Source organism: Rhinolophus sinicus, linkage group LG02 (assembly GCF_036562045.2).
Source record: "Rhinolophus sinicus isolate RSC01 linkage group LG02, ASM3656204v1, whole genome shotgun sequence".
Taxonomy (NCBI): domain Eukaryota; kingdom Metazoa; phylum Chordata; class Mammalia; order Chiroptera; family Rhinolophidae; genus Rhinolophus; species Rhinolophus sinicus.
Window position 1 is genome coordinate 151,299,554 of NC_133752.1, and position 16,700 is coordinate 151,316,253.

Below are 16,700 nucleotides of genomic sequence, written 5' to 3' on the forward strand. Positions count from 1 at the left end.
AGACATTGGATAACAGTGATCCCTGAAAGAAGGGAAATGAAAAGGAAGAGCCTATGATTGCCACAGCTTACTGGGTTTGTGTGTTGAGGGTGCAGAACTGGTAGAACTTAGCAGTGCCTGACAGTCTTGCTGCATGGAGGGGACAGAGTTTAGTTCGGAGAGGCTAAAGTAGCTAAGATTTGTGAGGTAAAATACTGGAGGGGAAGTTGCTGCGTAAAGGGAAAGCTCCAGGAATGTGCAGAGCCTCCCCTCCTTGAATCTTTGGCTGAGTATTCATTTGTACATATTTGGGAAGAAACTACCAGAGGCTGGGAACCACCAGGAAGAAAGAATCAGAACAAGCCTCAGAGCTAACACAGGTGCCAGAAATAGTTCATGCTTCGACCAGCTAGAGTGGAAAAGTCATGATTGACTAGAATCCTCAAAAGGGTTATTGCTTCAGGAATGGGGCCAAACTGGCCCTAGAATAAAGGCTACTCTAGACCCATGGTAACAAAGCTTAAATACAAGTCTTAAAAGCTTGAAACTGATCCGAGTAACTTAACTATATCACAGAACAAACCCCAACAATATTTAAAGGAACATGACAAATTCTAGTAACAACAAAACCTAACAACATGAAATTCACAATATCTAGCATGCAATCAAAAATTACCAGGCATGCAAAGTGGAAGGGAAATGAAACTTGTAACAAGGGAAAAATCCCATCACTAGAAATACCCAGAAATGACAAAAATGATAGAATTAGCATATAAGGATATTGAAACAGATATTCTAAACATATTCTGTATGTTCAGGAAGGTAAAGGAAAATGGACAGTATGAGAAGAGAAATGGAGGATATAAAAAAAGACCGAAATTGAACTTGTAGAGATGAAAAATACAGTATCTGAATTGAAACATATGTGAGATGGGATTAACGGTAGATTAGACACTGCAAAAGGAAAAAAATAAATGAATCTGAAGATACAACAGAGGAAGCAAGTGAAACACAGAAAAGGGCTGAAGAAAGATGACTAGAGCATCAGTGAGCTGTGGGACAATATCAAGCAATCTAAGCATATAATTGGAGTCCCAGAGGAGTGGTGGGGTATAAGTGGTGTCAGAAAAAATTAAGAAACAATGGTGGAAGATTTTCCAAATTTGAAAACTTAAAGCAACAGATCCAAGAAATTCAGCATACCCCAACTAGAAGAAACACTACACTAAAGTATATAATAATCAGGTTGCTGAAAACCAGTGATAAAGAGAAAAATAATAAAAGCAAACAGAGGAAAAGAGACATTATGTACAGAGGAACAAAAATCTGCCAGAAACCATGTAGGTCAGAAGAAAATGTACTTAGTTACATCTTTAATGTACTGAAGGGAAAAAAAATTGGCAAACTAGATTCTATACCCAGTAAATGATCTTTCATAAAGCAGACTGCTTTTTTAGACAAATGCTGAGAGAATTCATCACGAGCAGACCTATACTATAAGAAATATTAGAGGATGTTCTTTAGGAAGAAGGAACGTATGAGGTGGAAATTTCCATCTACACAAAGGAATGAAGAACAATGGAAACACTCTCCTTTTTTAATATCAGAAAGACAATTGACTAACACTTAAATAAAATAAGGTACTGCAGGATTTGTAACATGTAGAAGTAAAATATATGACAATTCATAACACAAAGGAGGGGTGAAATGGAAGTATGCATTAGCCTAAGATTCTTACACAGTACATGAAGTGGTATGATGTTATATGAAGATAGGCTGTTAAAGACATATATTATAAATTCTAGAGCAACCACTGAAAAACAAAGAGTAGTTTAATAAACCAATAATGAAGATAAAATGGAATTAAAAATCCAAAGGAAGGCAAGAAAAGAAGAAAAACTATGCAAAGAACAGATGAGACAAATAGAAAAAAAAAAGCGTCATGGCAGATTTAAACTCAGCCATATCAATAATCACATTAAATGTAAATGATCTAACCCAGCATATCCAATAGAAATATAATGTGAGCCATCTATGTAATTTTAAATTTTCTAGTAGCCACATTACAAAAAGTAAAAAAAAAGGTAAAATTAATTTTAATAATATATTTTATTTAACCCAATATATCCAAAATATGTCATTTTGTCGTGTAATAAATATTAAAATATTAATTGAGATATTTTACCTGTTTAAAATGTGGTATGCATTTTACACTTACAGTAAGCACATTTACACTTAACAGCACAATTTGGATTAGTTATATTACAAGTGCTCAATAGTTACATTTGGCTAGTGGCTACCATTTTGGACAGTATAGACTAAACATCCAATTAAAAGTCAGAGATTGTCGGATTAGGTAAAAAAAAATTGTCTACAAGAAATCCATTTTAAGTGTGAAGACACAGATAAGTTAAAAGTAAAAGGAAGGAAAAGAACGATGCAAACTCTAATCAAATGAATGAGGAAGTAACTATTAATATATCACACCAAGTAGATTTCCAGTGACATTTCATCATGATAAAGAGTTAAGTTCATCAACAGGACTTAACTTAGATATGTAACCATCTAATAACAGAACTTCAAAATACATGAAGCAAAAACTGATAGAACTGAAAGGAGAGGTTGACAAATGTCTAATTACTGTCGGAGAATTCAATCCCTCTCTCTCAATAATCAATAGAATAAGTAGACAGAAAAATGATTAAGGATATAGAAGACTAGAATAGGGAGATGGATGCCATGTACCTAAATGTTTGTGGGCAGGAGACACTTTGTCCTCTACACAACATGTATGCCCTCTTCCGTGTGAAGAAACAGAATGATACGGCATTTCTCGTCGCTTTATTTTCCCTCCAGCACCCTATCATTCTTTACTAGTAATTTACATGGATGGATTGGAAAAATAGCAAGCAGACATGTCTTTTTTTCTGGTTCTGTTTTGCAAACCCATGTTAATTATTGCCAGTTGTTTCCAAAATGCAAAAGCATTGGACTGTTGGAATACTGTATTTCTAACTGTACGCGCTGAGGAAAGGCCAAATAGCAAATATGGGGAATGAGGGAGTGCAGGAGAAATTAAGGTAGAATCCACATAGCAGACTGACTATACTAATGACAGTTAACCAGGCAGACTAATTGCCTATTTTGTAAGTCTCCTCTCTGAAAGGAAAGAGATGTCTTAGCTATTCAGCATTACAGTAGACTTGTGTATAGGGAAAGAATTCTTACTTGATAGTGGAGAAGTAAGATTTTATAAGGGATATAAACCAAGGTCACCTGATTTTTATTGCAGAATCAGGATCTGGAATCAGAGCACATAAATCTTTGCCTAGCATTCTGACTTTCAGAACACAAATGTTTGATGAAAATAGGGAATTGGTAGTGGTTATAGCTTTCTAATTGTTTCCAAGGAGCAGTTAAGTTTAAGTGATACTTAGTAAAGAGGAAACAGCTTACAAAACATTAAGTCCAACTAGACAAACCTAGCACCGGCAATAGATTTTCCTTAGGGAATAAAAACTGATTGCTTAAGGGAAATAACTAGACAAAATGAGATAAATTAGTTAAGGGAATGTGATAGGTCTGCCATATACTATGCGTCTTGCATGTGGAATAGAATGATCAGAATGGAAGTTGTAGCATTTCTAACATGACTCTTTGGGTAGATTTCACATCATTGTAGTTTACCTCTTTAAAGTGTTTCATAGTAAAACTAGCCCTTTTGATTAACCAGGGGGTCACAGGGCGAATAGTTACTATAGTTGTCATGACTCCCTAAAAATAGGTGTTGCCTGCCTATCTTTCTCTAAAACTTTAGCAGTAATTCTAATAATTTGTTGCTTGAATTTGCATGTGAGAAAAATCCTGGGTGCATGTTTATAGTGAGGAGTACAATACACAGAGCTTACCTGAAGTCTGCCTGCTTGGATTTTATATTATTAGGCTGAATCTTAGGAGTGAATAACTTTGACTCATGATATTCAAGTGCTGCTGCTTGGTTAGTCTTTTGGGCTTTGTGGTTGACAAGTCATATTGAATTTTAAAAAATCAGAGTGGGAAGATCAGGGTGAAAATCTAGAGGTAAAATAGGGGGAAAACCAGCCCCCCCACCCCCACCCCGCCCCACCTAAAAGTTGCCTTGGTCTCTGCTCAGGAGCACTGTCATGCCCAGGACTTCTAGAACATTTTTTTTCTAAGCCTGTTAGAAGGGTTCAGAGTGTAAAATTGAGAAGAGTTAAAAGTCAAGATTTTACTGTTAGTAAAATGTTTTACTTCTAAATGCATGAGAAAACCATAGTTTGGCTGGTGTACTGGGCAAGAAGGAAGATACAAATAGCAGTGGTCATTTCTGTCATTGTGGTAACATACAGGAAAAGGATTGAGTCCTCAGTTTGAAAACATTGTAGGCTTTTCTTTTAAAGAGGAGCTTTTTTTCAGCTTCAGCCTGGCAGCTCTTCAAATAAAATCACAAAGGAACAAGACACTCTAAACAAGCGTCCCACCCCTGGACAGGGCTGCATAGACAAGCAGGCGCTCATGGCCAAGGCTGTGAAGACGGCAGGAAGGGCAGCTCCGTGGGCACCAGGAGCTGCAGCAAGCAAACAGGCTGTGTGAGGCCCACAGAGGGACAAGTGGACCGACGCTGGCAGTCGTCCTCAGATGCCGATATATTGGCAAGACTGACAGTAGGCCCAGGGCTGATTTACTACTTTTAGCCCCCTATTTCAAAGGGAGTTCAAGATCTTTTGGGGCTAAGAGAGTCTTGTGGGCAGAAAGGCTCTCGCCATGGGAGGGAAGGGACCCTTGACGGCACAAAATACAAGCAAATGCTCTGACCATCACTGCTTCTCTTTCATCTTAAGTGCTGTGATCCCTTCTCTCATTTCTTTTTCCTTCATCTTTAGCCCTCTGTGAGATGACATGTAGAATTCTTTTTGTTCTCTATCTCCTAGCTTGTATTTTTGGTATGATTGTGTTTTGGCTAAACTAGGGCACTTTTCCTCATTTAGACAGAGTAATAGCTGAAAAGCTGAGGAGAGAAACTTGGATCGAAATTCTGCCTCAGATGTCAGATTACACATCCTCAGCTAATGGGAGGGAACGTTGAGGTCACCAAGCTCCCTCCTACTGGGATATAGGGGAAATGAAAAAGAACCCAGATTACTCCTTAGAGCTAATTAATGAGCTGACTTTGGAGGAGGCCATTTTCCTCTCAGTGGAGACATCTTGGTTGGAGGCAGAGCTAAAAAGCAATGGAAGAGGGATTCTCAAAGGAAACAGTGTGGTATCCTGATCGCTAGGTTTCTGTTCTGGTCAGCTGGGTCGGTCTTCAGCCTTATAGTCCAGTCTCTCAAAATAAATAAAAATTAAAAACCAAATAACCCAGGCTGTGTAAGTCCAGCTAAATTTAATTGGTTTCTAGAATTCTTTCTCCCTGAAAAAAATAGGATAGTCATGTGTAGCAAGACACGCATTTATGTCATTCTATTTTACTTCAGGATAATTATCCCAAAGGTCATAATTACCTTTACGGGCACCTGGAGGAGAAATAGCTCCATGGCTTTCATGTACTCGGCTGTTCGTCTCTCTGCCTGATCCCTCCACCTCTCCCTTGAGTCCTCATTGCCTGTTACATAACTTGTCTGCCATGGAAGGTTTGGTTACAGTGACTGGCAGGTCACCCCATGGATTGAAGGGTTTAGCCTCCTAATATGGCCAGTATTGTGGGATGGGTAGAATACCAGAGGAATCTGTCCCTTCTTGCTGACTTTCTCTCACTAGAGAATGTAGTTTATAGCCTAGAAATCTGTGCTTGCTGGGCAGACCCTCCTGTGTTCCTACCTGTTTCATTCCTAGAAGCATCTTTAGCACCATTATCCTCGGGGTCAGTTAGATTGGAAACGTAGGTGGAGAAATCTATAATCCTAATTATGTCTTGATTCATTATCATTGTTTAAAATAGCTGAGCTGTAATTATGTATGGGCATCACACTAGGCCAAGAATTAGCCACAACCCGAATCCTCTGGGCCTGCTGGGCCTTTGCTCAGGCTTCAGAGATTCAGGCAGAACAGTGTCTGTCTTCAATCCCAGCTTTCCCCTGCCCCCCTTGGAGCTCTGCCTCACGGCGAGTGTGGTTTCCCTGCAACTGCCTAGGCATCCTCATCTATAGGCCCTTTCTCTGGTCTAGACCATGCTCCGGTGTGTTCCTGGCAGTGGTCCCTGCTGCCTGCCTGGTATGTAGTTGCCTACTGTTGGGCAGTAGCTCATTGCTCTGGCATCCTAGTGTGTAAATATTTGTCAAAGGACGGGGGCATTTTCCCATTCCCCAAAAAGCATTCTGAAAAATGTGCCTGTTTTCTTAGTCATATGTCCAAGCCATGGATCAGTTAGCCCATTCATTCCTTGCAGTTGACAGACACTGGCCTGGCCTCATCTGACCACATAAAGTAAGTATGCAGCAACTTCCGGCCCAGTCACTTGCAAGCTTTAATACCAAGGAGTCCTGGACCTAAAGGAACCTAGACAACATAGTCAGTATTAGAGAACACATTGTTTCATTAACAGAAAGAATCACATATTTCCTATATCAAGCATTTTAATTTCTTTCCCTCATACTTGACATTGAAGGCATAAATGGAATCAACGAAAAAGAGAAAGCTAACCATACAGATTCTGGGAAGAACGTCACTTCGTGTTTGTGACTTTCCTTTAAGTCTCATGTAATACAGGTTTTTTATACTGCATGCATGTCTGCCTCTATGAAAGGTGACATTGCTGAGCTACTCATCAGTTTAGAGGTTTTTTCCCCGGTGCAATTGATGGTTTATCCTGTCACTCAGGTCCGCTTGAGTCCAAAACAGTTTGCCTCTGTGAGGTGGCTTATTAGGCTGAAAAAGCTGTCTTTGGCCATGGAGCCAAGTTTTCTATCTTTGTGTAAAACCTGGTGACCCACATATAAGCATTGAACTCTTGGTCTTAGCCTTGTTAATACTAGACTCTGAGCTCAGGATTTATTTAAATTGTTCACACAGTTCCAATAGGTTAAGCTAACTACTAATGTGCCGTATTAAGCGGCTGTACTCCTTCCTTTCTTCTTCTCTCAGTCTCACCTCTGTAGCCCCCCTTCCACCTCATCCTGCAGTCTTTTGACCTAATCCTCAGTCTTTTGTCCGGCTTCTGCCCATATGTATATCCATCCCCATTATATGTATATCTCACCTTTTTCTTTTTCCATTGTTTATAACCACCTCAACCCTTCTCCCTTCTAGTCAGAATTTGATATAGGGACATGAGGCTGTTAGGTGTTAGAGTCTTAATTGAATTGATTAGGCAACAATACTTACGCTGTATAATACAGCCACTGCTTTCCTTCGTATAACATTTTGAAAAGCCTGAGTATTTTAATATATATAATTTCTTCCCACAGATCATCAATTTTTACATGAATATGCTGATGGAGCGAAGTAAAGAGAAGGGATTGCCAAGTGTACATGCATTTAATACCTTTTTTTTCACTAAGTTAAAAACGGCTGGTTATCAGGCAGTGAAACGTTGGACAAAGAAAGTGGATGTATTTTCTGTTGACATTCTTTTGGTGCCCATTCACCTGGGAGTGCACTGGTGTCTTGCTGTGAGTACCCTTTTGTTTTTGATAAAATTTAAGATAAATCTATAATTTTAGAATACACAGAGAATAGTAATTAGTTCTATATCTTCACTGGATGATTGAGAGAAGAGCAGTGTTTAGTTGGCTAAAAATTGGAGAGCTCAATGAATTTCCTGTCAAGAGTGGGAGATACTTAGACTTTGAAGAAAGCTGTGGAATTTCCTTTTCTGGAAACATTTAAAAAGGAGTTATAAGACTTATAACTCTAAGCAGCCTCGAGGCAAGGCATGGGAAGAAAAAGTGACTTCTTAATGATGCTGCCAACTCAGATTCTGTGACGACTATTTTCTGCTGAATCATGACTTGCTTTGTATAATTGGTAATTTAGTATTTTTATAACTCTGAGAACATGGATATGTTAGCTTAATGTATTAATAAAAATGTAAAAGTTATTTCACAGTCTGTTTTGAATTACATTTGAAAAACAACGCCAAAAAGGAATTCTCCAGGTATAAAAACAAAACCCGGAGTCTGTTACCATCTTTCTGAAACTGTGTGGAAATGATCTTAGTCATCTTACGTTCTCTGAAGAGCATGTTGTGTCTTCACTGTTGCCCACACTGTAGGTGGGGACCCTGAGTACAGCAAAAGGTTTTAGGGCAGTTAATGGGGCCACCAGTTGATCAGTCCCCACCATAGTTCTATATAAATAATCCTGCTGTTCTTCTGTCCCCTGCAGATTAAACATGGTATGATGCAAAATACCAATCAACTTGTCATGATTTCACAGGAAATCTGACAAAGGTTCTAAGTTTCAGGGAAGGGAAAAGCTAAGAAACCAGTTTTCTTCACTTTATAAACACACAGATTTTTTTTTGATTTTTTTTTTTATTCCCAGGTTGTGGACTTTAGAAAGAAGAATATTACCTATTATGACTCTATGGGTGGGATAAACAACGAAGCCTGCAGGATCCTCTTGTAAGTAGGGAGTTGAAGACAGAAGAGTTTGGTGTCAGATATATGTTGTATTTTCTAGCTATTGCCCTCAGTTCTTTTATAACTTCAGTGGAGTGATTAATAAAGGAAATCACCATATTAAGTAAGAATGAATATTTCACATCTAAGTAAGTAAAGTTTAATGGTAATATAGTAATACCAAATATATGCCCTAATGGGGACAATTACATCTTAGTGCACTAAAATATAGAGTGGATATATACATATAGATATAGAAACTACTTAGAAATCATCTAATCCAACCTCCTACTTTTTCAGATGAAGATACCAAGACCCACAGAGTGATTTTGATTTGCCCAGGTCCTACTAGTTAGTGGCTCAGCTGGGAACCAGAATGCAAATCTTTTTATACCGCCTCTGTTTCTCTTTCCAAAATGCTTATTCCTCACTGTACCACCCTGGTGGGCAGGAGGAGGTAGGTTCCAGAATGGTGAGCACTTTGCACTTAAGAGTGCTCTGTATGAGGTATACATTCAACAAACTACTGATTTGGATTGAATTTTTGCACAGGACACTCAAGACTAAAAATGGTAAATAAATACTTTGATATTGCTAGAGAAACATTTGTCTTCCATTAGATTGAGTTCTAAAGGATCATAGAAACCAAGGAAAAGAATCAAAACTCCTTCCTCAGGAGTAACAGTAGGTAGAAGGGACCTGGATGTCAGAGGCAGAGGCCGTATTTCTCTTGGGCTGACGGGGGCATGAATTGGGCAAGTTGCGAAGGACGCGTAGCAGTCCAAAGATACCCGGCCCAGCGTTATATACTGTTTTCCTCAGAAGTGCATATGAAAACTCTTCCTGAGGATTGTCAGCCCCATTCTTTGGGTGGCAGCTGTCGTCAGTGTTCCCCACAGCTCATCTCATTCTCTCCCAATACTTTTAGGCAATACTTAAAGCAAGAAAGCATTGACAAGAAAAGGAAAGAGTTTGACACCAATGGCTGGCAGCTCTTCAGCAAGAAAAGCCAGGTACATTTTATCTTGATGAGATAGAAAACCCGACAGTATGGTATTTGAGAGGAAAGGATTCTCCTGCTTGATTCCCAGGGACCGTCCTATCTTAGTGTCTAGCCTGGCTTCGACTTGGTTGTTTGGTTCCTTGGGGAAGATAGAGCAAGCTATTTGTGGGAAAACTGGTGGTGTGTTTCTTATGTAGAACTAGGTTTCCTAGATGCCCAGCTATTTTGCCAAGCTTTTCACTCCTGTGGGACATGTTTGCTGATTGTTTGGCTCTTGTGGGAGGGACCAGTTTTTATATCCTAAGGTGCCACGGAAGTCTCAGATAGTTTCCTGTGTGATTAATATGAAGTCCACAGGCCCCACTAAGATGCTGTGTGTTTTTTTCTCTGTGCCTGTGTTGTTCTGAGTGGGGAACAAGGGTCATCTCTTCTGTAACATTTATATCCTTTGGTTCTTATTTATAACCTAATAAGAAGGAAGGAATGTTGGAAAGATGTCACCTTTTTGTCGTTTTTGGTCTTTTAGGAAATTCCACAGCAGATGAATGGAAGTGATTGTGGGATGTTTGCGTGCAAGTATGCTGACTGCATTACCAAAGACAGACCGATCAACTTCACACAGGTGAGCTGAGCCTTCGAGAGGGAGCTCTGTGACCACCCTGTCTCTAGGCTGCCCAATAGGTGTTTTCTCTCCACTTGCTCTGCTTAGAGGGCTCTTCTTCAGCCTATAGCTTATAACACTGGTGGTTACTGCCTGTGCTGCATCACAAGAAAAAGAAGGCTAATAATAAGCCACATTCTGGGTTCCCATATATTACATATTGAAGTCAAGGAATCCTGGTCAATAGCAGAGCCTTCTTCACTGCCCGTTTTCCCCACCTACCTCAAATCCTATACAAAACAGAACTGGGACAAGAGCACATTTTCATCAGTTTCCCTTTGTTTGGTTAGCAGTCAGGTTTTGGAACATGCCAGCCCTACATCTCCTAGTGTAATGTGTTATGCTGCCCTCCTCCCCCACCCCTCACTTGCTGGCAGCTGCTCAGGCTTCTCTCAGTTTGTGATTGGTTGTTTCTGTCCATGTGGTCCTTCACAGACCCAAATGGATGGAGACCAGAGGTTATGGTTTATTCTGTGTCCTCCACTTAACTCTTCTGTTTGAATTAATGGCTTTACCGGATTTTTCCACCATAGCCCTTGAATGAAACATTCTTGAAGTTCCTATAACACTTTATCTAAAAAGTGACTTTTGGATTTTCAGGCCTCAGGTCTCACACCCTCTTAAGATTTCAATGTAGAAGATTTGATAGGCTTCATTCTCAGAATTTTTGGAGACATTTGGGTATCCCCTGGGGACACCTAGCAATACTCAATAAAACATCTAAGGCTACAACAATGGAAAATAGCAATAGAAAAAAGCAATGGAAAGAAAAAATATCACTTGTAATCAAGAATGAGCAATTTGAAAGGCCAGAAATGCAAGAGATTATTTTAGTTGGGGGAGGAAAGGAGTATTGGGTGTGGATAAGAAATGAAAATTAAGATGTCTCTGTGTCCCGACAGCAACACATGCCATACTTCCGGAAGCGGATGGTCTGGGAGATTCTCCACCGAAAGCTCTTGTGAAGCCTGTCTCAGCAGATGTTGACGTTGTGGGGGACCAGCTCTTTGTTGTCTGCAGCCAGAGACCTTGGAAACAGCTGCTCCCAGCCCTCTGCTCTTACAAAGCCCTTGATCCTGGACCAGACCCTGGCGAGATGCATTCACAAGCACATCTGCCTTTCTTTTTGTATCTCAGATACTATTTTTGCAAAGAAACTTTGGTGCTGTGAAAGGGGTGAGGGACATCCCTAAGCTGAAGAGAGAGACTGCTTTTCACTTCTTCAGTTCTGCCGTCATGTTTTCAAAGGGCTCCAGCCTCACTCAGTCCCTAATTAGGGGGCTGAGAGAAGCTTGGAAAGACTCTTGGTTTCATTTAAACTCTTGTTGTTAGGCCTTACTAAGAGGTAGGAAAGGGCATGGTTGAAAAGGTAGGGATAAAAACCACCAGCATATACACGCACATATACATGCACACATGATTTTCAAGATGTGTCATCAGGAAAGTGACTCAACTGGGCTTTGGGGCACATACATAAGTCCCTCCAGGACTGTTCCTATTTATATGCCCCTTTGTGAAATCCGTCTGCTTCTATACGGGCTGTTCTATCATCTAGCTTCCTCCCATCCTGAGGCACAAAACATGAGCCCTGGGTGGACCCCAAAGTCTCAGGCAGTTCTTTCCGGAAAAGCAGGGGTTTGCATGTACTCACAACTCATGATATGGGGAAGACCCACCCAGGGAGCGGTTTAGTGGAGCAACAAGGCACCACTTTTACTGCCGCCTGCTTCTGACCAAGAAGAAGAAGGACCTCAGTCTTTAGCATAAAATTCCAGCATTGGATGAATGCGAGTCTAGTTTGGTCTGTGGCTAGTTATTTTAAATGTTTCTAACCACAGAGAGAATTTAAAATATATATATGTATACATATATATATGTATTTCACAAGGATATGCATTTTTTTTAAAGGCTGAATGTGTTAACCATTTTAGCCTGTAGATTTATTTCCATTTTCTAAATTTAGCTCCAGCACTCACACATCCCAGCCCCTATATGTAGGGTGTTTGAGGACTTCCTAGCAGAATATTTTGAGGCCTGGATGAACTTTGGCTTAGGGGTAGAGGTTACAGAGGGAGGAGAGATTTTCAACTGGAAAATGGGTAGAATTTGGACTGATCAACTTGAGATTTAAAAAACTGCTATTTGTTTTGTTCTTTCTAGCATCTCCCCCACCCTCTGAGCGTTCCTCAGGCTAGATAGTGAAAATGATCCAATGCCAGTGTCATTTTTGTACTTAAGTTCCAGAATAGGAACGTTTTATACTTTTTTCTGTATTGTAATAGGTAGTTTTGTATGAAATCTTTTCTCCTCTTCCCTTGTACCCCGTCCTTTTCAGCATTGTGCTTTCTCCCTGGGCTTCTTTGAAATTTTACTCTGTTTTATACCAAGCTTGTTTAGTACATTTTTCTATGTTTTACCACAGGTTACAATTTGAAAAGAAAACTATTTTTTTTAAATATTCCATTGTTAACTGAATGTTACTGTTTCCACTCCAGCAACTAGATGTCCTACCTTTTTCATAACTGCCTGCCTTTTGGGGGAAGACCAGCTTTTGTCTGTTTTTTCTTTCCTTTTTTTTTTTTTTTTTTTTTTTGGTGTTTTCTGTAGGAAATAAATAGCTTCCTATATATGAGTTGCTGGGACCTTTCACATTCTCTTTTAGAAAGCAGTGGCGTGCAGGTTTATTGTAGGACTCCTGAACATTGACTCTTGGTACTTAATGTATTTAAGTGACAACTTGAAAGGTGGCAATATGGTGTAGGTTTTGGATTGTCAATCAAAAGACCTGAGTTTTTCAGTCTCTCTCTGTTTGGGGGCTCAGAACAAGATAGTTCTTTGTACCGATTGTCCATTTGGATAACATCTGTCTTTCCTCCCTCACAGACTTTTTGTACTGACCAAAGCAACAAGTATTTATTGCCATGTACAGCAGAAAATGAAACATGCAACAAAATCACTTTGAAAAATACATAAGGAATTGTTGAGCCTGTCTGAACGTGGCCCCCCTTTCTGACCAGTGCAGTTTTATACAATGTTAAGAGTTAGGGTCCTTGAGACCCCCCTTCATGGTAGGAGTGGGCCAAGCTGAGACCTAGGTTATGGCCCAGGTGGCTCAGTGGGAGCCAAATAAAGACTGTTATAGTGGGCCATTCTATCCAGAAGGCTAGCCAGCACGAGCAGGAGCAGCATCTGGAAACTTCCTGAGGCCTTTATTTAAGGGTGGGCTTTAATGACCAGGAGAAAAAAGGCATTCCTGTATTCCATGACCAAGGGCATGTTAACCAATATCTCGTTTAACCTGCTTTAAACTAAATAAGCCTCTTGCTTTTATTCTATTTTCCCCTCTCCCCTTGCTCAGTGCTCATACTCACCTACACACACACACCACCCCCGGAAAAGGAACATTTGAGGGTTGATAAGCTCTAGATGCCAGATACAGTGTCTTCAACAGAAACCATAGTCCCAGCAATCACTCCTGGGCCCTGCATAGAGAAAGTCAGATAGACTGCTCCTGCGCATTTGAAAATACACGGTGAAGGCACAGAGGCTAGTTCCATCCTATTTGTCATCTGGGTCCCACTGTTGCTCCTGAGAGCCCTGTTTAAGGTTGAATGGAAGTACTTTTTCCTCATCCAGCCTGGAGACTTGGTGTAAATTGGGTGCTTTATATATGAAGTTCTTCATACTTCTCTCTGATACAAACTTCTGTCTTCTTTAGCCTCTGTCATCATGCTAGCATCTACCCACCATCTCTGGCAGTATTAGCCCCATGTTTTTTTAGTGGTCTTGGGGTAGAAACAGAGGTAACCTACAAGAGCACTTCCAGACCCCCACCCCATAGCCTGTCATCACCACCATAAAAGGCTCCACAAGGTGGAGCGGGACAGGTTCATTTATGAGCCCCAGTGTTTGTTTGTTTTTTGTTCTGTTTTTTTAAGGAGGGCGCAGCTTACAGTGGCCCATGTGGGGTTCGAACTGGCAACCTCAGTGCTACCAGCACCATGCTCTAACCAACTGAGCTAACCGACCACCCCAAGCCCCAGTGTTTTTAATGTTTCAGCCTGTGGTCCTTTTGTGCTACCCCTCCAGCTCTTGCCAGAGTAAGAGACATTACTGATACCTGGGCTTTGTCTTGTCCCTTACTCCACCTGGACGCACCAAGGTGAAGTGGAATATGCTTTCACCCTGTGACTTTACATACCCGAGAGAATCGGGAAAAGAGGTGCAAAGCTATCAGGCCCTATGGCTTACTCAAACGGGCTCCATGCTGAGCTGGGAAAGTTGCCATGTTTCCCAGGGACAATCCAGAGTTTCAAATTCATCCTAAAATTTTGGAAAGGCTAAGTAAGGCTCAGCCCAGTTCCTTCCTTACAGTCCAGGGCCTTACTTCACCTGTGCTGAATCCTAACATCTGTCGATTAAGAGCCCACAGCTACCATTCCCAGCTTTGGAGGTGGGAAGGGCGTAAGGGCATGTCATGCTGTCACCCACTAAGATAGGAGAGAACTTATACGTGAATCCCCTGTGGGAGAGACAAGAAACTAGGAAACTTGGAGCTGGAAGGCAAACCTTGAGGAAGTGTTAGTGTGAGCTGCCTCTCTGGCGTGTCACGGATGGGGTAGGGATGAGTCCAGGGTCTCGTCAAAGTGTAAGATTCTGAAATGTCAGCTCCATGGTGCTGTTTGGAATAGAAATTGGTCAAGGTAGAGATTCAAAGCTCCATTTCAAGGCCAATGTTATTACTGGCTTGGTCTTAGAGTTAAGGCTCAGATCAGTCTTACCCTTGTGGGACATATCATAGCTGCTGACTTTTCTCCATTCTCAGCTGAGAAGTCATCAACTGCTTGACTTCTGGAGGTTGTCTTTCCATCCTACACAGACCGTAAGTTCTGGAAAGGGGAAGTGTGTGGCAGAGAGGTGCATAAGGAGCCCAGAGTCTTCAGTCTGCGCAGCGCCCCCTCATTCAGTTACTCTTACTCCTCTCACAAATACTACAGAGCACTCACACCCACACCCGCCTCCTGGAAGCCCTCCATGGTCACAGCATTTCTTATCTGGACTTCTGCAGTCCTTACAATCAGAGAATAAGGTAACTTCTCGTGGGATTGGTATTGTAATCTGTCTTTTACATCAGGGAGGGACTGAGGTGTGGCCCCACTGACGGCAGGTGGATGATTTGGTGCCTTTTTGTGCAAGCCAGGAGTGTAAGCTCGCTCTGGCTTGTCGGGGAGGAGTTAGGGGTAACTCACTGAAACGTTTCAGAAAGACTGTATTGCGGGGCTCGGGGGAAGAAGGACCACTCACGACAGCCTGTGGGGAGGCTGCACCTCCTTCGGGGTCCCAACCGTGATCTCTGATCCCAAACCTCATGCCCCACTCTGCCCTTAACAAAAACACCTTCCTCAGCAGTTCACGCTCTTCAGGGGTGTCGACCTCTATCCCCAGGGGCTAGTCAAAGTTTTTTCTAACCACACATGTTTCTATTATGTACAGTTTTCTCCATCTTTATTATTTCCAGTGATATTGTACATCACTTACAGATTGAGACTGTGGGTCCCTCTCTGCCTTGTCCTTTAAATGGACTGTTTTACATGCTGCCTGTGCTTTGTCTATTAGTCAGAGCTAAGTTCCTGGGAGGCCTTTGCCTTATACTTCTGGGGAGCCCCTTAGGGTAGGTGTTCAATAAGCATGTGTTTAAGCACAGGGCGTGGGCTCCCTGAAAGGTGGAATGAAGAGATGGTTTGGCCCAGGAAATGGAAGTCACCTGTCCTCACGGACCTTATGGTCCTTATTTGGGATGCCAGGCAGACACCAAGCAATGTACTTCACCAAGAAGGCAGACCCCTAGGCACATGGTAAAGCGTGAAGCTGGATGTGGGCGACGGAGGGGCCGACGTGGAGATAAGTCAGGGACGATGTTGCCTTTATCTGCCAATCAATGTGTGACTCCCTAGTTTATAAAAGGTGGTTTATTTAAAATAAATTCTGTGGATTTTGCTTTCTTGCTTTGACTGGAAACTCCCTGGTAAAAAAGACCCGATGGTATTTGTCTCGCTAAGACTGTCTCTCTGTCTCTTTGACTGTTTGTTCTGTCTCTGCTTGTGTCTATGTCTCCTGATCCAAGCTGAACCAGTGATTGGATCTTCAGTGTGGTCTAGATTCCTGAGTCCACCCCTTAACCAGGAGTCTGAATACTATTCATTCATTCATCTCATTCCACATACCTGGAATTGAATCCTGAACACAAATAACATGCAAATCCTGGCACTTTTTAAAACCAGGTCTGTCTGTGGAGCTGGCCAGAGAGCCCTCCTGAGCCAAACACACCAGTCGGGACTCCAGCACACCCTGCTCACAGCACCCTTTGTCTCCTTGCCCCTCTTGCACCCCTTCTCCTCACAATCTAACCTCAAAGAAGTGCTCTCTCTTGCTCTGCCTATAATGTGCTCACACTCCAAAGAAGGAAACATAAGAA

At 41.5% G+C, this 16,700-nt stretch overlaps 1 protein-coding gene across 5 annotated transcripts in view; it reads left to right on the forward strand.

The window, feature by feature from the left end:
* Positions 1–12,683, forward strand: part of SENP1 (SUMO specific peptidase 1) — a 48,197-nt gene extending 35,514 nt beyond the window's left edge. For all 5 annotated transcript variants that reach the window (XM_019748361.2, XM_019748360.2, XM_019748356.2 and 2 more), the window contains 5 exons: positions 7,407–7,610; positions 8,485–8,564; positions 9,490–9,574; positions 10,091–10,186; positions 11,128–12,683. In XM_019748361.2, the coding sequence (XP_019603920.1) occupies positions 7,407–7,610; positions 8,485–8,564; positions 9,490–9,574; positions 10,091–10,186; positions 11,128–11,190 (528 nt within the window). In that variant the 3' untranslated portion in view covers positions 11,191–12,683. The remainder of the gene's footprint in view (positions 1–7,406; positions 7,611–8,484; positions 8,565–9,489; positions 9,575–10,090; positions 10,187–11,127) is intronic.
* The last annotated feature ends 4,017 nt before the right edge of the window (positions 12,684–16,700 follow it).